Here is a 27,001-nt window from a genome sequence, read left to right as displayed (position 1 = left end):
GCGAGGCGCGGCCTCCTCCCCGTAGCCGCCGGCGGGCCTTTGCCCTCACTTCAGCCCTGCGGCGCCTGAGGGGGCCCGCTGCGGGGTGACCCGGCGAGGGGCGGCCGGGCCCCGACCGCCCCTGGCGCCCTTCCCGCAGGGCTGAGCGGGCGCTGCCGGCCGCCGGTGGGGCTCGGCCCAGCCCGGCCGAGCGGCTGCCGCGACAGGGAGGCGTCTTCGAGGAAGGGCCCCCGCTGCCGCCGGCGGGAGGGGGGCGGCCGGCGCCATGTGGCAGAGCATCGGTCTGACCTTGCTGGTGATCGTGGCCACCTTGGCCTGCGTGCTGCTCTTCATGCTGTGCGGTGAGTCCCGCCCGCTCCCCTCGGTGGCGGGGACAAGGAGGTGCGGGAGGGTTGGCCTGGCTTCGGTGTGCAGTGCCCATGTCCACCACCCTCGCCACCCCACCCCCCCCACTTTCTCAATCTCTGGTGGTTCCTCTTTGCTCAGATTGACTGAAGGTAATGAAAGGGCACGACGCCCTGGGGTGTGGGGGAGCGTGTGTGCTTCACAGCGCCCCCTTCTCTTTTGTTTCCAAATAATTTTGAGCCTTGAAATGCTTCCAGAGTTTAATTCGGTGACTAATCTGAAGCTGACAGCCTTTTCAATGAACGGGCTACTGAGCAGTTACTCTGTGCAGCTTGTACACGGGTTTGTGAAATGCCAGTGAACAGAAGAATGTTATTTCTTATATTACACTCATATTCGTACTGGTACCCCTCAGCTTTTGACATCTGTTTGCTAGAATAGATTGTGAAAGAGGGTTTTTTTCTTATGTGGATCCAAGACTTGGATTTCTTTTAAATGCAAAGAGAAGGGTGGGAGGCACGACTTGCAGGTGTGTTGGAGTTCCTGGAAGGAATCAGCAGCGTATTGCATGTGGCTGATGTTATCGATATGGTGACCTTGGAATTCAAACAAAAAATGCCACCGCCAAACTCAAACTATGCCATAACCTGTGGTGAAAGGCTTGTGAGATAAAAAGCAAATGCCAGGTGGATTTAGAAGTGATTTTTGAAAACCGAGGGAGTAAAGTGAAGAGTCAGCTGACATTTAATACTTAAAAAAATTGTTAATTGTGGTCAAAACGGCAGACCATTGTGAAAAGATTTTGCAATATCAAGGGACTGGATAGTAAAATGGGAGGTGAAATCCAGTATTAACATGTATGGAGTAATGCACATAACAAGTGTGAAATATATGCATGCATAATTTATGTGGGGAAATATATTGGCTTCAGACTGAGCTGTTAGTCTCCCAAAGAAAGGATTAGCTGAAGTAATTGCAGGCATTTCTCAAAATGTCTGTTTATTCTTTGTAGCAAGCAAGTAGGCAAATCAAACATTAGAAGTTTTTAAAACAAAATAGAAAATGTCATTATGTTGCTACAGATATCTACCATGTGCCTGTGTCTCAAACAGTGTATTTTCTTATTAAAGTGTATTACCTTATTTTAAAAAAAAAAGTAAAAATCCTAGTTTATTTTTAAAAAGATAAGATGGTGAGAGCTATGTAATGATTTCTGCATGAAGAAATTCTAAATAGTTTAGATCTGTCTAGCCTGGAAAATAGATAACTGGAGGAAGGGTGATGGTTATAAAACTGAGTAGAATGAAAAAGGTGAACTGGGAATGGTTGTGAAATTTCATCATAACAGAGGATTTGGAGTACACAAAGTTAAACGATAAAGCGACAGGCTTAAACCAAAAAGTTTTCTTTTACACAGTGGGGAAATAAATTGCAAGCTCATTAACAAAGAATATTTTGGATGCTGAAACTTTTATCATTTAAAGTTCATGGAAGAAAAGTGAACATGTTTAAGCCATAGTACTAACACTCAGGTAAGGAAATGTCTGAAATACAGATAACTGGGACTGCAGGGGTATAGGAGGGTGCACCTTGTTTACTTTCCCTGGTCTTGTGTTCTTTTCCTCTGCATCCTGTACTGTCCATTGTTACAGACTAAATGGTGACTTAAGTGGATGTTTATTCTGAGTGGTTTTTTAATTCAAATCTTTATATGCTCATTAGGTGTTGTCTGGCTGCTTTTCATGTTTTAGAAAGTGAAACATGATACTCACTAGGGTTTTGCTGTTTTCAGAGCATGCATATGAGATCTTTAATTACTCTTTTGCTGAAAGATTAAAATGATTTTAGAACAGAATAGGCTATTTCAGTTGGAAGGGACCTGCAACAATCATCTAGTCCAACTGCCTGACTAGCTCAGGGCTGACCAAAAGTTAAAACGTATTGTTAAGGGCGTTGTCCAAATGCCTTTTAAACGCTGACAGGCTTGGGGCATCGACCGCCTCTCTAGGGAGCCTGTTCCAGGGTTTCACCACCCTCTCTGTGAAGAAATGCTTCCTAATGTCCAGTCTAAACCTCCCCTGGTGCAGCTTTGAACCGTTCCCACACGTTCTATCACTGGATCCCAGGGAGAAGAGCCCAGCACCTCCCTCCACACTTCCCCTCCTCAGGAAGCTCTAAAGAGCAGTGAGGTCGCCCCTCAGCCTCCTTCTCTCCAGGCTAAAGAAGCCCAGTGTCCTCAGCTGCTCCTTAGAGGACATTCGTTCCAGCCCTGTCATCAGCTTTGTTGCCCTCCTCTGGATGAATTCAAGGACCTTCACCTCCTTGTTAAATGGTGGGGCCCAGAACTGCGCACAGTACTCGAGGTGAGGCCACATCAACACTGAAGACAGCAGGATAATTCTGGTTTTGCAACATGCTGTTCAAAATCGGAAACCAGGATCATTTTCTCCAGGCCCTTCTGCTTTTGTCTGTGTGACAAATGGAAGTGAAACTCTAAGGGTCTGTTTAATTTTGCCTGCTAAGTAAAACATCTCTCCAGTGCTTTCGTGCTTATAAAGAGCAAAAGTAATTAATAAATTACTTTATTTTTAAGTGGTTTCTAAATTAAATATAAAAAAATTCATTTTAGCATTTTTCTAAAGTGAAAAGATGAAATTCAAAGCACAAACTATCAGAAGTTATTTGGACCCATTCTTCAGCCATGTGAAAAGCAAATGTTTATGCCTGAATTTGTTTATAAAAGTACTTCGAATAAATGACCTGATTTCTTTTTCTTTTAAACACTTCTGGATGCTTGCAACTGCTACTTCCATTGTTATTCTGAATTTGTTAGGAAGCACGGAAGGCTTGCAGCTAGCAATATCTCTATTTGTAAACTGATCACATCTGACACAGAAACCATTGAGGGACTGTAAACATAGCAATTTTTCAGTTACTGTTTTAAAAGTGGGGCTAAGGTAACTTGCGTCCGCTTTTTTATTCCCACCTTTTCTGATTTCCTTTCTCTGGTTTCTGCCTGGTAGTCTCATTGCTGCTTTTGTGTATTCCATGTTCCTCTGCAGATGGAAGGAATTCATGCATAGTCAAGGATATAGGATAAGATAAAATACCAGCCAAGGTGAACTCTTGTACTGCTTACCTCTGTTTATTTATTTTATTTTCCTAATGTAGTAATGCATGGAGCCATGTGAAATTGCAGAAGTGCCTTCAGTGGAACGGATGGAAGCGTTCATCTCATTTGGCAAGAGTGGCAAGTGAGGCTAATGAGATGTAGTTTAAGAGACATGACCTTAAACCAAAAGTCATTTAACTCAAATGCTGAAACAAGTGTGTGGTTTTCTTCACAAGTCTGAATTCAGCTGCAGATGAGAAAACATTTGAGCCCTAAATTCTGCCTGAATGACTCTTCTTTAATGCTCTGTTTAAACAGTTTTGTAACTATCTTAAATGAGTGACTCTTGTAAAATACTTTAAAAGATGAGGAAAGCCATGCTTGGTTAGACCAGCAATAAAGAGAAAAGACTCTTTAATTTGAAGTTGAGTTTTGAAACTGTTATAAATAGGAGATCGGAAGAGAGCGGGTTTCCTTGCGATCAAACAGCAAGCAGCATGTTGTAGAGCATTGCATTAAACAGGACCAGTTTTAAGGAGCTGTGCAGAACCAAGCACTGTGTCACCTGATGTCTTCTGTTATTCCAATATCAGAGTAGTGTATGCTTCCGTCAGTCTGACCTTCTCCATACCATACCGCCCTAGTGGATAGCTTTGCTATCTACATCTTAAAAATGGCACAGCATTGAAGTGACTTGTCCGTGGTCACAGAAGAAATCTGATGCAGAGCTCAGAGTAGAACCCTGTTCTGCCAAATCTCAGGTTAGCATGTAGAGCTGCGTGCTCCTTTTTTCAGTTATAGCTGCTTAAGATTTTCTGTGATGGACACTTCAGCATTTGAATACAGGCAACATTCACCATGGTGATACCCCAGTTCTATAAATTAGTCTTTGTGTGCAGGAATAGTAGCATCCTATTTTCAAATCACTAGGGACACAGTGGTAAAAAAAAAACCAACAAAAATAGTGTTGCAAGACTGCACAGAAAGTCCATAGTAGGGTCAGAAATAGAAGCCAGATCTTCAGACTCTGTCTTGCGCCGTTACCGCATCACCTTCCTTCCTTTCTTGGTTTCATTTGTTCTTCACATAAGAAAAATCAGGTTGCTTTACCCCAGCATTCCATATTAGCCCTGGGCTTTTTGTTTTACTTGCTCCTCCAGATTCAAATGGAAGAGGAAAACGTGTTCCAGTAAAGAAAACCCTCCGTTAGCTTTTGCGTACAAGCCAGTATAAGGTGAATGAAATACACAGACCTGAGACTTGTACCCCTCACCTTTTGAGGGGGAGTAATGTTGTAGTCATATCACTTTGTTTCTTTCCTCTTTACACAGAACTAAGAGATGGTGTGGAAGTAACAGAAAAGGTAGCTTTAATGAAGCATAGTCAAATCATAATATCTGTTTAACATCCTGATATTGCATAGATGTTACATATGTCTATGTATGAGTCAGAGAAAGAGGCTTTTACTCATGGTCCCATCTTCACAAACACTTCCATCATGATTTATAAGAGGTGTTGACATATGATGGCACAATGCCAAATGTGGCTTAAATGTCTTTGGATGGCAGCTGGCTGTGGCATTTTAAGTGAGACGGTGGCTCCCAGCTTTTAGTGAGTACTAAACTCTGCAAGGCTGGAAGCTGTTCTTCTGCCTAAATGCAAAATATACTGCCTGTCTGTGGTAGACAGGATTTCCTGACTCCCTCTGGATTCAGGTATTTGCTATGCCAAGAGCTGGAGCCCCCGCTTTGTGTTGCAATGATGTACTGTGGGATCTGGCTTACTTTGAGAGGCAACTTCTTTCACCAGTTAATGTAGAAATATTGTATGTTACAGTCTGCATGTCATCACTGCTTGTTTGCTGAAGGATGTATTGTGGGTACGCTGTTTGACTCCCACAGGTTCAATCAAGCTAAGGATGATTGGAAAATGGCTAAAGAAAATAAAGCAAGCACGGGAAGACTGATTCAAATCAAATATTTTGTGTGTGGTGAAGTTAAACCAGTAGGACCTCTTTGGAGAGCAGCTTACCTGAACAAAGTGGAAGCATTTGAGATGCAAACTAGTGGTGTCAGGTACCTGTCCAGGAAGAGCTCTACAGCAAAAGAGCTGCAAAGCTTGAACTGAGCTGCAGAAAGACAAGAATGCAGGGAAATGCCCATTTTCCATTTTTGTGTATTTTAAATCAGTTTACAGTTATTTTCTTTTAAAAAATACACTATTATGTCACTTACACTTCTTCAGTATGTCATGATGTTGGGTGTTTACCATTTTGCAATGTTCTTAAGAGGCTGAGAAGTTAATACGAAAATGCATTGTCTTCTGATTCTTAAGTAACTCAGTACTGTGAATCTGCCTCCAGACTTTGTGTGTGTGGTTTTGTTTAGTGGTGTATTTAGTTGATATTGTTGATGGAGAGAGTTTCTCTTACCCAGAATAACTTGTTCTTTAGTAGTCTGGTTATTTCCAAGGAAGTTCTTATTTAAGTGTTTAGTAACAATGAGACGACAGGGAGTCTCAGCTGAAGAGGCAATCTTAACTTGATTCAGACAAGTGTGTTTGTTTTGAGGATTTTTTTTTTTAACTTTCCATCCAAGTTGGCACTGTAACTAGAGCAAGTGAATGAAAGAAACCTTTCTACTTTGATTACCTTTATACCTAAATGTCTCTGGTACAGACTGGGAGATCTTGTCAGGTTTTGAAACTCCAGTTGCCAAGCCTGGTTACCCTCCCACAATAATCACTGGCTAAGCCTGTGGTAATTTTCTTTTCAATGCACTGCATTGTGGTTCTTTTCACCTGTCTATTACCATTGGTCTGGTTGTTTGTCAACTATAACCAGTCTTGTTGGCTGACTATTTACACTGTCTTGTTTGTCGTCTTGAGCTAGAGAGCTCTGAAGTCTGTTTATGGCATTCAGTACTTTGGATACTCAGACCATTGTGCTCTAACTCAAACCAAACATGGAAAAAAAATTAATGCTGCTTTTCTTAAGAGTGTCTGAGAGTGAACTGTGAATAGTATTTCTTCCTTCCCGCTGCCCCCCAAATAGTAATTCTGTGTGTTAAGCGGCCTTGCAGGAAGCATGCTTTATCTAGCCCAAGTTGAAGTACCTCCTTAATGGGGTATTTATTTATACCAAATATATTCAAGTCATGCTTCTGTAAAGTGCTGTAACTTCTTTGGGAAGGCACTGAATACTTTTGGCTTTCCCCTGTCCACCCACCCAGTAATGGGTCTGTTTCACAGGAATTCACTTTGCAGGTGTTTTAGGTAAGATAGGATTTTAAACAAACAAAAACACAACCAAACAATTTAGGCTGAGAGTTCTCCCCCCCCTCCCCCATATACTTAAGTGGATTTAGTAGAATGTACCATGCTTTTCATGCACTTCTAAGTTTAGTGTCCCAAATTTTGGCTCTGTCAGCAAATTGGGGAGTTGAAGACATTTTTAAATGGCTTGTAATATTTTGCTTGGGTCTCACTTTCTTGCGAGTTTCCTATATTCACTTGGAATATTTTATGCATTTTTTTCCCATGTGGACTAGATATGAGCATGGCTTTTGGAAATTTGATTGCTTTTAATGATGATTAGACCCATGAGAAGAATGGAGTGATTTATGGTCTTCAGAATGCACAAAGTATTGAAGCATTCCTCAATGGAAACCACTTTCAAAGAGTTGCTACTTTGATTTTTATGTCTACATCTGAAGGGAAAAAAGATGCCAAAAACCAAAAGGTTTTTTCTAGGTACAGGGGGATTTAAGGCATTTGTGGAACATCAGGTTCAATTTAATCACAAGTCATTTAAAGGTTTAGGTATAATGGAAAAAGGAAATACTTGGTGTAGGCTTTAGGAATTAATTTAGATCATAAAAGGTTGTCATATAAAAGCTTTCCTCCAACTCTCCTCAGCAGGAGAGAAGTTATGGAAATTAAAAGCTTGCAGGATGTGAAAAGTATTCCAGGAGGGAGGGGAAGAGTGGGATCTTGTTTCATCCTAAGCAATGGCCTGCTCGTATTGGCATACTGATTACAGAAGAGGAAGAATAATAGTGGTGCTGTGGTTACATGAGTGCCACTTGTTAGTGTTTCTTCACTGTCCCTAATATACCCCTGTTGTCCACACTGAGAATCTGTCTGTTTCTGTAGACAGATGTGTAATTGAGAGGATGGGTTTCCCTAGCTCTGTAAAGTAGGGCTCTTAATATTTGCTTAGGTCAGCGGTGTAGGCTTGAATAGCTAGCGAGACCTTCTGAGCAGAGAATGGGAGTATTAATTTATAGCTCTATGCAAGACAGATGGTTTCTGGTGTTGCAAATGATGTTTATATAGCATATGTTTTCAAATAGCTCTTTAAATTTTATGCTGCTTAACTGTGTATTTCACAGACAAGTTACTTTCCTATTTTATGGATGATGAAACTTGACTGCTTAGCTAGAGGGAAGGGGATATCACTAGCTCTCAGCTGGGTGAAACTCCAGGTTCTCTTGACCTAAATGCTTAGATAAGGGAGACCTTTTAAAGGGAAGATTCTGGGTTAGATTTAGATACATTTGTCTGCTTTTTTAAGTTCCTTGGCTACCTGTTACAGAAACACTTGAGGAGCTGGATCTTAAATATTTTTCAAGAGATATTCTAGAAATGTGACCATCTCAACTCTTGCATAGTTTTGGGACCCGGAGCATTTTACCAGTGGAACAGATTGCAAATTTAGCAGAGAATGTTAATTTTACTTTAATGGGATTTGGGCATGGTGATGGAACACCTTGCGTTTGGGGGATGTGGTCTGTCAGTGAACATAATAAGGAAGCTGTGCATTTCAGAATAGGATTCATCATAAAACATGGTATTAATTTCAAGATCTTCAGAAGTGTGCTTAATACAGATTATGTAATACAGCTTTTAAAATGTAATTTTCAGAATGATGTGTTTGCTGAGCAAGGGTAGAAACCCTAGTGCTACCTTTTTACAGTGCCTATGTAATGAATCCTGATTCCTTGTTTTAGGTATAGCCGCAGAAATTCTTTTTCTCCTGACGGTTAAGACCCTTATCTGTGCAATGGTGATCACCTCCCTGCTGTACTGTACTACCTGGCAGTACAGTTTGGAATGTGTAGGTCCTTGCATGGAGCTTAAATGTTTGCTTTCGGATGAGGACAAACTTTATCAAGCCAAATACGTATTTATAGGACTGTAGAAAGGAGTGGGTGCATTGCAAAGGGGTGTTGGGGTTGAGAGTTGGCCTTTAGAGGATGGGAGATGATCAAGTGTTTTCTCACTTTTCTGGTATACTTTGCCTGACAGCTGACTATCAATTTGTATGAAGTCACTAAGCAGTACCTTTTTTCTTTTTCCTGCAGGCTGGTATGTGGTCTGGCAATTGTTTTTGTCTAAATTCAAATTCCTGAGAGAATTGATAGGTGATACGGGGTCCCAACAGGGAGACAACGAGCCTTCAGAGACTGAAGCTGAACAGGAGACTCCACCGTCACCTCAGAGAGGTAGACAGAAATCTGCTCGACAGCGAAGGGCACCTACAGAAGACACAACTTAAAGTACTTCGTTGAACTTCTGACTAACTATAAATGGTTAAGCACCTCTGCACTGTGTTGTTCAGTGGTTTGATCTTACTGAAAAACTGACTTAAGAGGTAATATTAATACCTGTGGACCTTTATTTCTGAACTACCAATGTATACTACTTTGGTAGAGGTTCAGGGAGGGCTTCAGCAGCAAGTCATAGAATACTGGAAGAAAGGAGGGGTGGAGAGAAATCTCCCTCAGAAAAATGCTGACCTGCTGTAGCTCCTATCTCTGCACACAGATTAAAAACAGGTCCTGGACCATAGGCTTAGCCTTTGTATTAGTCTGAACTAGTAAACATTTCAGACTTGAAATGGTTTCTAAATTATTTTTTCTTTACAGCACTGTAACTACATATAGTGAAATTGAGTTTTATTTCCTTAGCTATATATGAATATATATTTTTTCTTCAACCTTGAGAATGCATGTGAACTTGAAAAACGGTTGAAAGAATATCCTGCTTTAGAAAGTATTCTAAAGTGAGATTTTAGTGATGCTCTTATATGTAGAAAGTATAAATGAAATATGAAAAACCGGTATTAGATGCATATGATTTGGAGGTTTTTATTATCTCCTTTAAAAAAAAAAGAATCGGGTGGTAAGACCTGTTTTCTTGGTTTTGATGTAAAAGGGTTACAGGTTAAACAGTCCTGCTAGGTTTCTGTATGTTTCTCCTGAACCTTTTACTCTTAAGTCCAACTTGTGTTGGAGAGGGGAAGGTGCCTAGGTTATGTACTCAATGTTTAGTATTCTGAAGTGTCATCCTTGGGTTTTGGATACTAAGCACTTCTCTAGTTCACTTTGTACCCCTTTACGTCAGGTATATGGTACCTGACATAACTTCTTTCCTGGAACCAGTTAAGGCATTCTGACCAATTTGGTAGACATCACTGTAACACTTTGATAGTGTTATAGAAATGAATTTGGTACCTCATGTTTGGTGGAGGACTTACTAATTTTTACTGGTAATAAGCAGTTGCTTCTGTTTTTTTGAGAATGAGTTATACAGCTATTTTGACATTGCACTTCAGAATGAAGAGCTCCACTTCTGTTTATCTAGCAACTTTGAAGACTGATGCATGAGATCTTTGGAAAGAGGAGGAACATGCGTGTACCACCTCTGATGTGTGTATGAGAGAACTACCAACAGGTCTTGTCAAGAGCAGCTTCAGTTTTCTCTCAAAGCTTGGATATGTGGTGGCATTTGGATCACTGTTCCCTGTATAAAAACTGTTAAACAGGACTACAAAATTGGTCTTTTACTTTCAGTTGTTAAGAAGTTTAAACTTATGCCTTCCAAACTTGTAGCTTCGTTCAATTATATGGCTAAAAGCAGCAACATTTAGCTTTTTCATCAAGCAGGCCTACATCTGGGAAAAGAGCACTCTTTTAGTGCCTTTGTTTTAATTTGTCATCTGTGAATACTGTTCAAAAGCTAATGAGGGCATTCACTTCATAAAATTATTTGGATGTTTCAGTATTAAAATATATAAGATCAGCCCTCACCTTCCTTTAGAGTCTAAAATTCTTTGTTCTGTTTACCAGCATGTATGTATAAGCATGCTTTGTATTACAGGGTTACATTTTCAAGCATGATTAGGCAGTGCTATGCACATATCCTTTAAACACATGTAGAAATATTGATAGTCTCCTTCCTCTAGCTTGTCTGCTGGCAAGGGAATGCCTGATGGTTTTTTTTTAATTAGTAAAATTCCCATTTACTCAAACCGAGCAAAAGCAATCAGATTCTATTCCCTGTTGCTTTCAGTTGTTTGCCTTGCACAACTTAATGTCACAACATTCTTGTCTGTATGTCTTTTCACATGATGAGGCTTTCAGTTTAGCAGTGCTTACCAAGTACTGGTACATTTTTCTTAAGAAATATCTTTAGCATCTTTGTCTTGAGCTTTGCTAATATAGGCTTACAAATATTTTTTTTGTACTGATGTAGGATATTGACACTCCACTGCACTTCACTTTTACCTAGACTTTAGTGCACAGAAGATGGCAAAAGGCTGATGCGCTTGTAGTATCCCTGGCTGAGATAAGTAACAGTTAACTCGATCTCTGCTTCTAGTAGCTGTGAAGAAATGTGAAGTACAGCAATATACATAGCTAGTCAGGGTGGCTCTAAAGGTACAGGAATCAAGACTCTGGAGCAAATTAATGAAGGAAAAAATACATGTGGGTTTGAATGGCGATACTGATCAAATACGCAATAAGATGGCTGTGGAACCTCTGGGTAGCTCATCTGCCAAACAATTTCTCTTCCCTTCCTTGCTGTATGTAGATGTACATTTCACTCCCCAAAGTTATTTTCAGTGTCTTTTTTTTTTAAACAGCTGATGCTATTTTTTGATGTTGCTGTGACATAGCTGCCAATAATGCTGTCTGCCTAGTGCATAGCTTTAATGATCTTATTAGTAGCAGGCCAAAGGTTTATATTATGTGGTTTGGAAGAATTTTGTAATGCTGGTGTCTTCTGTTAATGCATAATGTTTCCTGAAGGAGTCAGTAGTAAAATCTTTGTACAGGGTGCTTCATGCAAACCTGTAAAATCGAAGCTGTGTGTGTGAAAGCGTACTTGTGATAAGACCTGGGTTGTGATTGCTGGCAGTCCAATATACTCATGTCTCTGAATTTTTTTTACCAATGTACTTCTGAAATGTTACTGGTGGATAAGCACTTGACTTTGAATTGACCCATTCAAGTCTGAAACCTTATGAAGGCAACAGGTTACACAGTTGGTCTCATTTTGTTTAGTAGGATCTATTTTTAAAACTGTTTATTGCCTTATTGTTGCAGCCATTCTCTTGAATGTATTTTGGGTTCTTACTTTAAATATAGTCATATCACCTTTGTTGCAGGGGCTGTGTAACTTTGAATAAGCAGTAATTACCTGTGTTGTATGTGACAGTTAATTGAAAACAGTTACTGCAATGAAGGCTGGAAGAAACACAGTGTAGACCGGTGGAAAAAAAATACAAAAGCTATTGCTAAAATTCAAGGATTGTTAACAATTTTGTTTGTGCTGAACTTAATTCAGACCTGTTAGGGAGCCACTAAGGTTATTATCGTGGTGATTCAATGTTTGCCCATGAGGCTAATTCTATGCAGTTCACCCACTAAGCACTGCTGCTGTAGCTATTTGCAGTAAATGCCATATACTGTGCTGCAATTTGTGAGCAACTTGCTGCTTAATACCAGGTTTTACACTGAACTAGACCTGTGTATGTACTTCTGTTTTGTTTGGAAATGATCAGCATAAAGAATGTGTTCAACATGGTCATTTGCTTCTTCAGTGTTACAATACTGTACCTAAAGCTTCTGTGGTTGTCCGTTTTCATCATTAACTGTTATTTTAACTGACTGCACAGATGAAAAATAAAGTAACCAGACTTGATATGAATATTTGACCCGAGTGGTTTTCTGGCTTTTTTTGAATGGGATATTGCCTGTAGAAGAAGATTTCTTGTTTGAGTGTGCAACACTACAAAAGACTTGTCAAAAGTTACACTCTAGCTGGCATAATACTGGCAGATGACTTAATCTTACAGAACAGGTTAGTGTATATCTTGTAGAGCAGTAGTTTATTAAAGGTGGGTTTTCTGCCTTATCCTTGAAAGCTGTCATTTCATTTTAGCAAGTTAAAAAACCCCAAAACAAACACCCAAAAATCAAACCACCTCCTCCCTCCTTTGTTCTTTATGCTTGGAAGATTGGTTGTAGACTTCATAGTTTGTCTAAAAGTAAGTATGTTGGTAAAGTACAAAGTTGTTCTAGTTTGGAAATGAAGATGTACAGGAGAAGGAAATAAAAACGTGCTTCATCCCTGATTCCTTCTGTTAAGTAAAATGCCTAAACTGAATCCTGGGTTCTTTTATTGAAAAATGAGATTAAAAGAAATTTTGAAAAAAATCTCTTTAATATTAGAGAGAATGAACGGTTTTGCTATTTTCCTACTCTTCTCACATGTAAAGATGGGCTACTAATGGAGTACAGTGAAATGCCATGGCATTGTGCAACTTGAGCACTTGAGTCTTTTGACTTCAAAAAGTTGGAGTTGTATGTGGGGGGGGGCTGTTTGGGGGGTTAATTAATGTAAGTGAGAGTGATGGGTGATGTGCTACCTACTGGTGTCAGATGCTTGTAGAACATACGCTTGCTCTTCTGCTTTGGTACTGATCCCAAGGAAATGCTTCATGGTCTGTTCCAGTGGAATGAAGAAAGGTGCATAACTCTGCTGTACAAGCAGTTCCACCACAGGCTGTTCTGAGTGATAGTTCTCCTTCCCCACGGGCACTTGTGTGCTGTCCCTGGGGTTCTCCTGTGGCCTTGATCCTAGACACAATGAAAATACGCAATCTTTCTAAAACGGAAGCGGTGTCTCACCATATTGACATGAGGATTTTTTTACATGGGATTAGACTGGAAGTTGGCAGTGTGAATATGCTGGGGTTTATATTAAATGTTTAAGATGTGTGTATTAGCTGTAGTCTTCATGCACATCAGAGGCTCTTGTGTTTTGAGCATCTGTTATCCCTGTGGGCGTTAGTAATCAATAAAATGTTATCTCTGAAAGCTGGATAGAATGGAGGCATTTTCACACTGCTTTGTAGACTGCCTGTGAGCAGGGTTTGCATCTGGTCTAGGGCTTGTGTCAACACATAGTTAATGTTGGACTCGGCTTCAGGCAAAGGGAAGGGCGAGATGCACCCATGGGTGGACAGAGCAGCATCATGGAGCAAAGAGCAGAACTGACCAGTGCTAATAGCTGAGAGTTCTTGGGGTGTAGTCACCTTTGGAGGACGTACCACAGTGGAAATCTGGGGGAGAAGTCTCTTAAAGGCAGGAGACCTCTTTCATCAGTAGAACTCAAACCAAGACTAACATCCTGGTTTTTTTTACAAATGGGGACACTGAGATGAAATACATCTTGGACTTTATTTTCCTGCATTTCTGTTCACAGGGCTTTTCACCTTCCGCAACAGGAAATGTATAATACAAACGTTCCTTTATCTTCAGTAGCAAAGGGACCCTAATAGCTAGGGGAGGATGGGATGGGGCCATAACGTGCTCGCTTTGGGGTCATGGAAGTGTTGCACACGTACTGTTTGTGGTGTACCTCCCTCTCCTAGCATGCTTCGTGTGTACTGCCACAGGGACGCAGCCTGAGTGCTGGCGGTGTACTGAACTCAGAAGGGTGAGAAGATGTGCATCCTGCATCAGGAAGCTGTGGCCTGAGATGTACCAATTTGTGAATTCCTCGCGCCTCATTCTGTGCATGCTGTACAACTCACACAGCTGACTTCCGCCCCACCAAAACTTCCAGCCTTCTATGCAGATGACTGCAGAGTTCCCAAACGAGAAGATACGCATACCCTGTGTCCTCCTCAGAACCGCTGCAGCAGAGGATAGTTTGCTGTATGTCGTATCAATTTCCTCTCCTTTCTGCTAGAGCGTTGGAACATCTCGTGTGGGGAGTTGAAAGCCTTTTATCAGCAAATGCGCTTGTTCACAAATAACGCTAGCTCTCGCTTGAAGCAAGTTTCGCTGCTTCTGTGTGCTAGATTAAACCACTGCAGGTACATTACCACTCAATTTTGATTTCAGTCAGTCTTGAGCTTCCTAGCGCAGTGCCCTGCTCCTTCTTATTTAAGGACCTAATCAGGAGCCTTCTGTCTTTATGAGAACTTCTTGCTTATTTTGAGTTATTACAGTTCCTGTGTCTCGTCATCCCTTCAATGCCGGCTGATCAGCTGTTTGCCTTTTCTGTGTTTAAAAATGTCAGGCAACACCTTTGCCATAGCAGAACGTGTTGCAATACGTCTCTTATGCGCTAGTTGTTTCCAAAGCGAGTGCTTTCAGCTTTTAAGAATGTAAAGAGCTTTTACCCTCAAGTCCTGTAAGACCCTGCATTGAGGATGTTGTAGAAGAAACAGGAGATGCTGCCTGGGCATCTGAGCGGTTGTGGGACAGCTGAGCTTGGGTGTGCAGCATCGGTTGCACTCTCTAACGATGATAACCCCCCCCAAAGCCTCCTTGGTTTTGTGGCTGGACGGCCCTGCATCTGCTGCGACTTCTGATCCTGGCACAACTGGACCTTTGTCTCTCCAGGAACAGACCTGGTCTGATTGACTTCTGGTGCCAGTGGGGTGGGGGCACGTTTGCAAACAACTGGCATGGGTACTTCCATGTGGGAAAATGCTCACCCTTCCTCCAGACCGGAGGGGGCACACCAAGGCAGAATGCAGGGAGCTGGGAATTTCACTCTGTGGCTCTGATTTGCAGGTCTTCTACTGACCTTCCATGTTAGCCTCTATAATTTCCAAAATCACGAGGTTTGTTTAACAATTGCAAGGTTTAAGTCTTACCGAATGATGCTTATTGCAGCCTTAATTTTTACAGTTTCCAAAGGATTTGGATACTGAGGGCAGACTTGATTTTGCTTTTCTGATTTCCAGGATGTCCTCACATTTCTCCTGAATCCTGGAGTAACAGCATGGATAGAGGAAAGCGCTAATCCCTGGACTGGCTGCTTAAACAGGTGAATTGTTTGCAGTGCAGCTCTAGTCTGAAACCCCGGAGGATTTTAGTATCCAAGATGGGAAGAAAGAGAGCACTGGGCTTGGCTTTTCACCACTAGATGGCATGGACCTTCAAGCTTTGTGGGTAGAGGTCCACCTCACAGGAGAAACGTTGAGCATCCGTTGAGGCCAACGCTGTTGAGCACCTTTGCTGTTTGCTGTCGCTGCTTTTGGTAATTCTCTTGGGGTTTAGCATGGTTGGGAAGTACAAGGGCAGCTCCTTGCAGGGGCTGAGCCTGCTTCTTGTTTGGCTGTATGCTTCACACCAAAAAAGCTGTGGGACACGTGGAATCCCGTGTCTGGGGGGGCTTGCGCGTTGCTCTGCGGCACAGGAGGAACACTGGATTTTGCTTTGTAAAGGAAAGTGACCTCAAAAGTTATCTACCCCAAGAAGGGAGGTCTCAGAAATGCCGAGAGGGATCTGCTTTTCTTACCTCTCGCCGTGTTTAAGAAAAAACCCAAAAAACCAAAACACACCACAGCAGCATTTCTTCATGTCTCAGGGTTACAAACATACTGCAATGTTGTAAACAGCAGCTTCAAGAAGCGAGCTGGGTTTGTGGGGTTTTTTTTTTCCCCAGTCTAATCGCAAGGGCAAGCTGCCTGCCATCCAGATCTCTTACAAACCAATTCACAACTGCGCGTCCGCACCTTCTTCATGGTTTCGCTGCAGAGATGTGAGGTGAAATGCCAGCCCCACCAGAGCTGGTCTGAGTCAGGCTGGTTATCAAGCAGGTAAAACAAAGGCTCATGATCAGCTCACTTTAAAATCTTCTCCCCAAGTCCAATATTAATATTAGACCAATAGTAGTGTAATATTAATACTAAAAATATAATGTTACTAATCTAAGATTAATATTAGACTTGGGGACAGAGAGCCTGTGTCACATTTTCTTTGCAGTAAAGACAGAAATCCTTGAGAAAAGCAATGAGATAGAGATACAGTTGGAGCCTTGTTGAGTTATCCTGCTGATGAATCTCTGTATTCAGGCTAAGGGAGAAGGAGGGAGTGCTTTCTTGCACAAGGCTTTGGAGAAACCTGTTTTCCCTTTACTGAGACCCTCATTTTTTACCTAGGAGTACCAGCGAGTCCCCATTAGCAGATCTAACATACACTTAGAGAGCTGCTGGCCTTTTTTTTTTTTTAATTTTAATTCTTTTTTTCAGTCCATGTGGTTTGCCAGGAGAACAAGGCTTATCCCATCTGTGTGCCTGAAGAGTCCTTCGTCTGCTGTTTGGGTCTGGAGGGCTCCTGCTCTTGTGTTAATGACCCCTAGCACTCAAAACTGAGAGTAAACATGTTAGGATTATAAAGTGGGCTGTCTGTAATCCCCTGGCAGGGCTGGGGCTGACACTGGCTCTTACACTGCAGCTCTGCCTGGTGGCAGGCAGCTCCAGGAGTGCTGCGGGGGGCATGGGACCACCGCTGGAAAGGACTCGCTTGCCCATGCGCTGGACCACTGCAGCTGTGGCTGCCTGCCTGCCCTGCGAGGGCTTGGGCAGGAGAATGAAGCCTCAGCCCTACAGCCAGCAAGAGGAAGGGCTGAAGCTAGCCTCCAGCATGTGTGTTAAGTCCTAAACCAGGCAGGGCTTCTGTTTTTTTCTTGTCCAGATGCCACCGCGAGGTTGACTAGCCAGGATCCATCCATCACATCAGGGAATACAACAATCACACCGGTTTTTCTCCCCTCTCCAATACCCTTCCTCTCACTTTACCTTAGGTGAGATGTGCTTGTCATCAGCACTTTAACCACGACTGGAGGATGCTTCAAAAGTAATTATGAGAGAGAGTGGGCTGAGCCTGTCCTAGGGAAAGAAAGTGTGCTGAGAGGAGGGGAGTGTGGCGCTGGCGGGGTTCGGTGTGTACCTCCTGCTCTGGGAAGAGGACACACAGATTGAGGACACTCTTTCAAGGTGCAGGCATGTGACAGGAGCAGTGTTTTTTCTAGGAAAGCCAAGTACTTCAGTGGTAGCTGCAGCAACAGGTTTCTTGATATGTCCCAGATGGAGATAAGTGAATGCACTTCGTGCAGTAGGCAATGAGAGCCTGCAACCTGCTGCCCCAGGGTCCTGTTCGTGAACCTGCAGATACAGGCTAATGGGGACTTCCATGGGCAAATCCCGAGTTCATAGGATAATGAGACAGGGATGTATTTCCTAACATCCCTGGTCCAATGATTGCGAGCACTAGGGAGATTCAGGTTTGTGAGTTTAGCCTGAACATACCCATCTGCCCCTGTTAGAAACAGAATATGGGGCTATGAGCACCGTGGCCTGATCCAACAGTGCATTTCTTACCTTCTAAATCATTGGCAGGCTGATAGCTAGGGATGCTTGGAGAACAAAACCGATGGCATATTGCACACACACATCCCCCCAAATAAAAAAATCTCCAAAGTCCAGAATGGAAAAAAAAAAAACCCTTCATTTTACAAATAGCTGTCATGTTTACTGCTATGAATGACCAGCAAGGGACCGACATTCAGTGAAGCACATGGGACGAGATCACAGCCTTTCCTGCCCGCAGCCGGGGTGCTCTGCACACTGAGCGGGGCCAGCGGAGATCAGAGCTGGGCTCTGCTTTTGGGCTTTGTGCTGCAGTCAGCAGGCGTGAGACTGTCCCACCCTCCGTGTCGTTGTTTTCACCTGCGTAAGAAAGCTGTGAAAAGCTAATTCGTGTTCATACTCGTGCAAAAGGTAAGGTTTAGGAAACGTTTTTTATTAATTGGGATCCTCTACCTAAAGTGCAAGGGCTAGAGACAAATCAGGCCTGGAGGGCTCGCTGCTGTGTGCGTGGAATGAGCTTTAAAAATAGATGTATCTCAGCTGGTGATGGGGCCACAGCTGTGGCTTTTCTGTACATAAGGCTTGTGCCTTCACGTCTGTGGAAAAGCCATGTTGTTCGGCTGGGAGAGGGGAGCCTGCGGGTGTGCTCTCCTGGGTACCTGTCATGCAGTTTCCTGCTGGGAAGCCATGGATGCATTCAGGTACCAAACAGTGTTATTTTGCTTTTTCTCCTTGATTGTTTTTGTAAAAGATGGGAAACTCAGCAGTGTTCACAGGATACAGAGCTTTTATTCTCTGTTGCCTTGCCTGGAAACACAGGTTGGCATTTTCTGCTGAAGTTATTCCTTGTAAAGTGGGTTGGATGGGTTGCTCCAAAGATTGTGGTTTGCTGTGGAAGAGATGCCACAGGCTCCTGTGCTACTGCTGTATTATGGGACTCTGGCCAGAGGAAGTTACCTGTAGCAGAGACCCTCTGGTATGTAGCTGATGAGATGGAACGGCTCCATATGAAACATGTGAATCGTGGGATTTCCCCCTGTGGTAGCACAGCCTGAGGCGGATTCATCTGCTGGAAAACTAGTCAGCTGCAGGAGTCTGGGTTGCATGGTGCTGGTCTGGTACCCCGCGCTGGCCTCCTCCTTTTGTGTCCTCCAATAGTAGTATCGTTGGTTTGTGGTGCAGGAGCACTTTGTGAGTATCTTGACGCTTCTCTGTCTGGTTAACTGCCGAGGAGCACAGTGCCCAAAGACCCGGCTGTTTATTCCTGTGCTGCCAGCTGCCCCTGCGGTTCATTGCACAGGCAGCTCCTTGCTGATACAAGGCTTTGCTTGTGTCATAGATAAAGCATTGAGATCAAGGTCTCTGAGAGTTTGTTCCTAAATACTGTGAAGAGAAAACCAAAAATGTGCAAACGCTGTAGAAGTGAAAACTCATTCAGCTGGATATATGTACTTACTGTGTAAGGCACATGTTGTTTGCAGTTGTGTCATCCTTGTCCACATATGAGGGGAAAAAAAACAGACAAAAATGGGACAAAGCGTGTGTACTGGTAGGGGAGAAGCAGACGGAGTAAATGAAAAAGGCCTTTCACAAAATGTTTCTAACTAGTAAAAGAAAGTAAACTCGCTTTGTCAGAAAATCATTTTGAAACCCACACTTCAAAATTAAATGCTGTTCAATCGCATGAAGCTCCTTTAGCCTTCCTTGGCGATTCCGCCCTTCCTGTGCCAAAGGACATCCGCTCCAGATGTACAGCTACTTAGCTCCACATCTGGCACACGCTCTCCCTGGAAATGCATGTCCAAACCTGTGCATTACGCTTTTCCAGCAAAGCAGGGATGTATGCAGGATTGCTTATTGAAGGGGAGCTGAACATCACCTAAACAACCGTCTCTGTGACCCTATGAACATCTGCCTGATTTTCCTGTCCGGTCCCCTGTGTTTCTCTGCCCCCCCGTATGAGAGAAAGCAAAGTAGCGGAGGAGTGCCTGTAGGCTGGGAGCTCCTAAGCAAGCGCTCCGTAACTACCCGGACTCTGTGCCGCTACGAGCCCAGAGCTGGCAAGAAAACTGCTGGGAGAGTGGAGGCACAGAGGCGTGAGCTACCTGCGTGTCCGGCTTTTCCCCTATCTAGCACAGAGCACGTTTTTGTCGATGGGACTTCAGGGTCAGGTCTGATCCCAAAGCCTGGAGGCTGCCTGAATACAGGGGGAGGTGGCAGGACCGGAGGGATTCAGCTCGGATGTGGGTTGCGACGTTTGCAGGCTCAGGCTCCAGGTCTGCTCTGACTTGCTGAACCCTCGGGACCGACGCTTTGATGGTACGGATACCAGCGTTGGGCTTGATGGGCCAGGAGGGATCCACAAGTTTCTAAGGTGTTTTAGTGTTCAGTTTGTGACGTGAACCGTGTATGCAGCTGCACCGGGTTTCAGGAGGCAGATGGAGGGTCTGTGGGTAGGATTCATCATGCTCAAAGTTTTGGAGCCCGTGATTGTGGTCATTTGCAGCTACTTGTCTTAGTTGCCCTTAAAGACATAAGGAGACCTAATCATTGGAGCTTGGGGAGGGTTTATCTCATCCTAAAGTAGATTTAATCACATGGCTTGGTCTTTACTGAGCCTATTTCTCTCTATTCAGTTTAAGGGGGACCCACATGCAAATGTCTTCAGGTAGGCGAGATGAATTGCATCCAGGGTGTCTCACACTGGGAGCAGAGATGGGCTAATCCAAACTGGGGCACTTCTGAGCATCACCATCCCCACAGAGGAGAAAGGACGGAGCAAGAAAAAGGCTTTCTCATTTGTGTATCTCTGTGTATCTTCTTGGATGGAGCTGGAGGTTCTGTATGCTGTCGGTGTCTATGGGACATGTGGATTTCCACTTTAACTTCTCAGTGTGCAGAGGCAGCAGCTCCACCTGCTGCGGGATAGATACGGTGGATCCCACATCCACCTACTTCTGTGTGCGTACACAGGTGAATGAGGGGTCCTGTGCAGCGCAGCCATGCTCTAGGAACATCCTTTTGGTCATCACAGCAATTCCTATGGCAGGGATAGAGGTTGCCAGCGGGGCTGTGCTCATTCCTTAAGTAAATCTGCGAGTGGACAACTGAAAGCTGTGTCTTGAGCAGCGAGGCCTGAAAATAACTGCAGGTCAAGCACTGCAGAATGCACGTGCTCACTCTCATTTATCAAAAATTAATTTCTCTTTGAAATGCGGCATGAAGAAAAGCCAAATAAGTTAACTTCTCCCCTTCTGGAATGCAAGTTAATTACAGGTACCTGTTTCCAGCTCAAATCACCTCCTGAGATAAAAGGCTTTTGGGTGGGCTGCTCCTACCATCCTTCATAAAATCAAAGCACAAGGTGAAAAAACAGTAAAAATCCATTTTTCTTTTTCCTCTTCATGGTCACTCACCCTTGTGGCTTTTTCTCTTTGAGCTCAACTGGGAATAAAGGCAGACTTGAATCACTGCACAGGGAAATGCACTGGAGCCTTCTACCTGCCCAAAATGCTCTAGGATATACCTTGATTCCTTTCTGCAAGACAATCTAAAGCCAGAACAGGCTTTTTCTTCCCCTTGTCCTTCACTGTAACCTTCATTTAACCATGCTTAAGTCTGCCTGCATATAAATAGCAGATGCTTCTGGGACATTTTTACTGCACCTTCCTGGTTGGCAATGGTTTGGGTAGCTCTGGCTGCTGTGTTGAGCAAGACAAAGCTAGCGAAGTAGGAAGCTACGAAGGGCCTCTTGAATTTGGTTTCCTGCAGCTTTGCATCAAGGAAAGGGCTCTGATCATTTTTCCTGTAATTAAGGGAAATTACAGGGAAGAAGAAAAAAAATCCCCCTGACCTCAGGGGACAACCCACCCCACAGCAACAAGATTTTTACATCCCTCCCTTGGCTGACAGAAGCTGACGCCCCGTGGGCGCGAGCGTGCATGCAACCAGGGAATCATGATTTTTGTTTGTACTTAGGGTATGTGTAACCTTCTGGGAGGCTGCCGCGCGTGGAGGCGGCTGCTGCTTGTGCCACAAAGCTGAGGCAGGGTGTGGCAGATGAGATGAGCTTTATATACCTCCTGTAGACCCAATATGTTGTGCTCCTCCGTTCTGGTTTTGCTGTAGTCAGCCTGATGTATTGAGCTGCTGCTTGTACAGAAAAAGATGCTCTCTCTCGGTGTTCAGTAAAGAAAAACAAACCTCTGTCAGGGAGGCAATACGCGTGCTGAGTCCACTGCAGCAGTGCTCCTTGGGCACGGGTTTCCCAGGTGCTGGGCTTTGTCCTTGGCAGGGACTGGGAGGACTCGTGGAGATGGAGAGGTCAATGGCAACAAGGCAGACTCCTACAAGGAACATTGACTTGTTAGACTTGGCTTGTGGGGGTGCAGGGACAGAAGCTGAACCCAGAGAGGTGCAGAGAGAAGAAAGCAAACTGCAGGTCCATTCTGGGTTGAGCTTAGCCCAATGCTGTCTACCGAAAAGCCAGAATTGAAGCACAAACTCCTGTGAGGAGGTTACTATTGCAAATTAAGCCCCAGGAGAGGCGGGAAAGTCATGTTCCGCTCAGCGTTGTCTCTCCCTTGGAGCATTTCAGCTTCTCCAGCTCAGAAATCCACGGCAACTGCGAGCCAGGACCACATCGCTGTAGAGACATGGGCTTATCAGGAGGCACAAGGAGCTTTTGTCTCCCTGCTTCTTGCCACAGAGCTGCCAACTCCTGATCTTCTGCTGCCCTGCAAGGCTGAAGAGGAGGGCTCTGCCACAGCCAGCAGCGTGCGTGTCCAGCCATGCCCTCGCGTTTTGACCTGAAACTGCCCTTGTTGGCCCTTTGCTCTGGGAGGCCGTCCCTAAGTGGTCCTGGACCTGGAAAGTGGTGGGATGAAGAGCACGCTGCTCTGAACCCAGCAGCTCCCCAGAGGCACAAAGCAATGCCCTGGGAAAGGATCTGCTCCGACATTTGGCTGCTGACCAACGATTTCATGCCCTCTGTAACTCACCAGTACCAAAGACTAAATATTTGGTTTTTGAACGGAGAATGATGTATTCGTGTTTCCCAAGTGATTCCAATGGCCGGCAGCACGGCCGGCATGATCAGGCCTTGCTAATGTGAGCTGCGTTCAAAATTTAGCTCTAATTTAATCAAAGTAAAATTGCCTCTGGGTGGTTTGTTGGAGGGAAACTGGGGTGGTACAAGTTACTGAGAGTCTATGCTAGCCCCCACGCGAGCTCCCAGGAGGTTAAGCCTCCCGTCACCCCGGCTCCCCCTGAAGCCAGCAGGTTTATGCTAAGGCTGGATTAGATGTTCCTCCTGCTGCCGTTCACTTTATCCGGGTACTCTCAAGCCTGGATTCGACGTCCTCTTGGAGTCAGAAGAACTTCTGGGTGGACTTTGTAGCACTAGATATGACTATAGACTAGCTGTGATGCTGCAAAGCCACACAGCTATATCCAGGGCTCCTCAGACTGAGAAAGCTGCTGTCTTAGGTGGAATTTGTGTGCAAATAGCAGAAGGAAATTATTTAAGAAAACACCAAACCACATTATCTGGACAGTCCATCTCTGAGACAGAAAATCCTCTTCCGGCGGAAAAAGGGCTGACTTAAATTAAGAACGATATGTATATGATGCTTTTGAAACATGTTTTGGAATTGGGAGGAACTGTTGCCAGTCTCGGAGGACGACAGACCCCGTCTTTGCCCTGGAAACGTTCCGGTCTAAATGTGGACTAATGCCGTGAACATTGTGATAGGAGAAAAGGGCAAGAGTGGGTTAAGAATTCTTTGGAGTAAATCCTACAAGTTTCTAAAGCCTTTCAACTGAGAGTGAGCCATGTTAAGATGGAGTAGGCTGCCTGGAAGTGCGGTTCAACAGGGAAAAGCTGGATTCAGAGCAGAACAGCTACAGATGCTTGGCTCGTGGCAGAGGGAAGGTGTTACCAGCAATACTCTGAAGAGCGCTGGCAGTAGATGTGGGAGGGACATTTCTGAAACGTAGCCCAGATGTACACATTGGAGAGTGCCAGAAGCTCTAGGGTCTAGAAGTTACGGGGGACGTGAAGATGCTGGGTGTAATCTAGCCACAGGTGACGATGCTGAAACTTGGTTTCCTTCACCCGCGTTGCCTGTGCTAGAACGGCAGCCCGTGGCTTTGCCAAGGTTACAGCGGTGAGCGGCTTATGAAAACGCAGAAGCTGCGCAGCCCTGGCTTGCGAGAAAGGGTAGAGGTAGTGGCAGGGGGCTGTGCGCTACGGGGCACAATGAAATACGTCCTGCGGGCTCTACTGAAACATACATATAACTGTCTGACGGAACTGACAATTTCTGTAAAACCGGCCCGTTTCCAGGGTGGCTTTTGTCTCTCCTCTTTCTTTTTTTGTTGCTGGAAGAGAAAGGAAGCATTTTTCTGATTAATATGAATTAGTATTTACTTAGTGTCTGGAGTAAGGAGCCAAGTGTGTTCTGCGTTTACCACTAGTGTAAGGCAGATGACTTTGCCCCCCCTGCCCCGGGCATCAGACAGTCATTTCACACTGGCCATCAACTTCATTGCCAAACAGCAGCAGTTTGTTGGCATGTGGGTGGGGACACTGTGGCTCAGGGAGGAGAGCAAAGAGGCTCTGGTTTCTATTCTGAGCGGGTTTGGTTGTCCAGTCCCTCCCTCGTTGTTAGTTGAGCTTTTTAAATTCAGCAGAGGAACAAAATGGAGCGCTCTCGGGAAGCCACCCTGCATCACTGGCTGTCCCCTTGCGAGGACCCACCAAGCCAGACCAGGCGCTTTGCCCTCATTTGGCTTTCATTTGCACTTACGCTCTCTGGCAGGAACGTCTTCCGTTGGCAGCTGAGAACTGGCATAAGCACAGAGCCACTTCCAGGCTTTTTCCTCTCCTCCTGCACACCCAGGGGGTTTGACAGGAGGGATGGCAGTGCCGCAGCAACAGTGAAATGGGAAAGTAACTTTTGGGAAAGGCTTCGTGATCCTTAAAGCCATGCGGTTGTTTCAGATGGAACCCACGCCCACGTATTAGAAGAGGGGTGCTCTTACCGTCGGGCTGGGGGGGAAGGACGGCTACGCTGAGCAATGGTGGTCTTCCAGTTCCTGCATGGATCAAGGCTTCACTGGTAAATGCGGGAGGGGGGGAACAGGCCCAAATGGGTGGACAGTCACATCTGTGTCCTGCCACCCCACCTCATCGTCGGATGGTGTTGAGAGGAACTGCCCCGTTCACCCCAAGGACCGGTGCCTGTGCTATGATGAGGTGGTTTGGGATGCAGCTTGTGCAGCAGGAATAGACACCAGGAATGGGGCGGGAGCGTGGCCCCGTGCACAGGAGACCCTTTGGACTTGATGCCTTGTGTAGCTGAGTTGGATGAATGCTTCACCTGCTTCTTCTGGACAGGCAGAGAAACTGTCTGTCCCTTCCCCTGTACGCTCAAGTTCTCACTTCACACTATAAGCACTGATCAGTGAAAAGATGGAAAAGTGAACTCCCCATTTTAGAATGGCTTTGGTAGTATTAGCAAGCAGCAATATTTCCTTTTAAGATGCTTAGAGGACTCTGAAAACAAGAAAAAATAAGACCAAGTGTTGCCTTTTTTTATATAAAAAAAGCTAGTCATTTAATAATTTTAAAATGACTCTCTACAAGATAACAAACTGTAATACAGGCTTGCAGTAAAGGTTCTCCTTTTGAAAGCACAAACTATCAACGTAACCACTAAGCTTCAAAACACTTTTTCACTTTCTAAGAATATACAGTGAAAAAATGGACAAGGAAATCCAAAAGAATCCCAAACAACACTAGTACAAAACAGGTTCATGTGGATTGCTTTTTGGCAACTGGCTATGTGTTACAATTGGATAACCACCCTGTCCGGCTGTTATGCCTGAGCCGAGCCCTGGAGCTGATTCTGGGCCAGCTGAGGTTGTGCTGGCTCCCGCTGGCCTTCCCGGGAACGTTCCGCAGACTCTGGAAGCAACATTATGGTAGCTTCGCTCTGAGACAATACATTAAGGCTGCAAGATTGCATACACTGCTGAAATGGTTTTGTTATCTAAGACAACAAATCCCATTTCAATAAGGCACGTGTTTGGATACAAACTGGGAAAGCAAAAAGTGAGGCAGAAGCGCCTGTTTTCTGGGTGCTATTGATCTCACGAGTGTGCATTTACCAGTGATCCGCTCGCTGATGCAACCACTCAGAACACATCAATGTGGGACTACCTTGAATTATGCAAGGACAGTAGTGTTTCTGCTTTAAAAGCACCAGAATCGCTTGGAATTTACCTGAGCTATTGCCGAATTTGAAGTGTGGCTTCTAGCCTGAGGACCACAGGCAAGTGGCGTGCTGTGCCTCATTTTTAGAGGGTTCACAAAAGGCAATGAAGACAAGTAAGGTTAGACATGTTTTGGAACAGCCAGCATATGTGGAATTTCTAACGGAGTCTACCACTCTGCTAACAATTTTTAAGGGTCTAAATTGAAAATTACTGGGTGGGATTGTGTGTGCCTACTGAGGGGATGGCCCCATTAAAACGGGAGGTCACTTTTGGCAACAGTGTAGTGCGGAAGGACCAGCACATATGCAACAGAATTTGGAAAAAAGCCCAATAGTTGAATGGAATTCAGAATTGCGATAGATGCAATTAATTCCCAAGAGGATGTCCTAGAAAAATAAGTGCTATTTCTTCATTAAATTGTGTATATGCTATAGAGATGTTTAAATATCTGTTATTTCAAATTAAGCCATTTTCTTTCCATAAGAATGACAATTTGTATGTTAATCTCTGGAAGGGACTGGTATTTTGAGACATTGTTCATACGCAGCCTCAAAGATAAGCCCAGTGGATCCTGGGATGCTCTCAGGATAACTCTGAGTCCATGAACAATAAGGCTTTTGAGCCTGACTGTTAAATTTAATTGCCAGTGCAAAGTCATACAAGGTAAATGTATAGGAATTTACATTGCTGGGAATCCATCCATGTTTTGAAATCCCACGTTGCACAGTTATTGGAAAGAGCAAAATTTGAATGCCCCAAGATATTAAATATATATGATTCTGCCTTCCTCCTAAGAAGGTTCTGTT

General features: G+C 44.2%; 1 protein-coding gene across 1 annotated transcript; it reads left to right on the top strand.

The window, feature by feature from the left end:
• The first annotated feature begins 239 nt into the window (after nt 1–239).
• Nucleotides 240–12,451, top strand: SMIM13 (small integral membrane protein 13). The gene is made up of 2 exons (XM_059815284.1): nt 240–341; nt 8,821–12,451. The coding sequence occupies exons 1-2, from the start codon at nt 266–268 to the stop codon at nt 9,012–9,014; spliced, it is 270 nt and encodes an 89-aa protein (XP_059671267.1). The 5' UTR covers nt 240–265; the 3' UTR covers nt 9,015–12,451.
• The last annotated feature ends 14,550 nt before the right edge of the window (nt 12,452–27,001 follow it).

This window comes from Gavia stellata, chromosome 3 (assembly GCF_030936135.1).
Source record: "Gavia stellata isolate bGavSte3 chromosome 3, bGavSte3.hap2, whole genome shotgun sequence".
Classification (NCBI taxonomy): Eukaryota; Metazoa; Chordata; class Aves; order Gaviiformes; family Gaviidae; genus Gavia; species Gavia stellata.
This window is presented reverse-complemented; position numbering and strand designations above follow the sequence as displayed.

Excerpts from the sequence above, each read along its gene's own strand:
- SMIM13 (XM_059815284.1), top strand. The coding sequence starts at position 266 with ATGTGGCAGAGCATCGGTCTGACCTTGCTGGTGATCGTGGCCACCTTG. Across the intron at positions 342-8,820 it reads GCTGCTCTTCATGCTGTGCG|GCTGGTATGTGGTCTGGCAA; the intron begins GTGAGTCCCGCC and ends TTTTTCCTGCAG.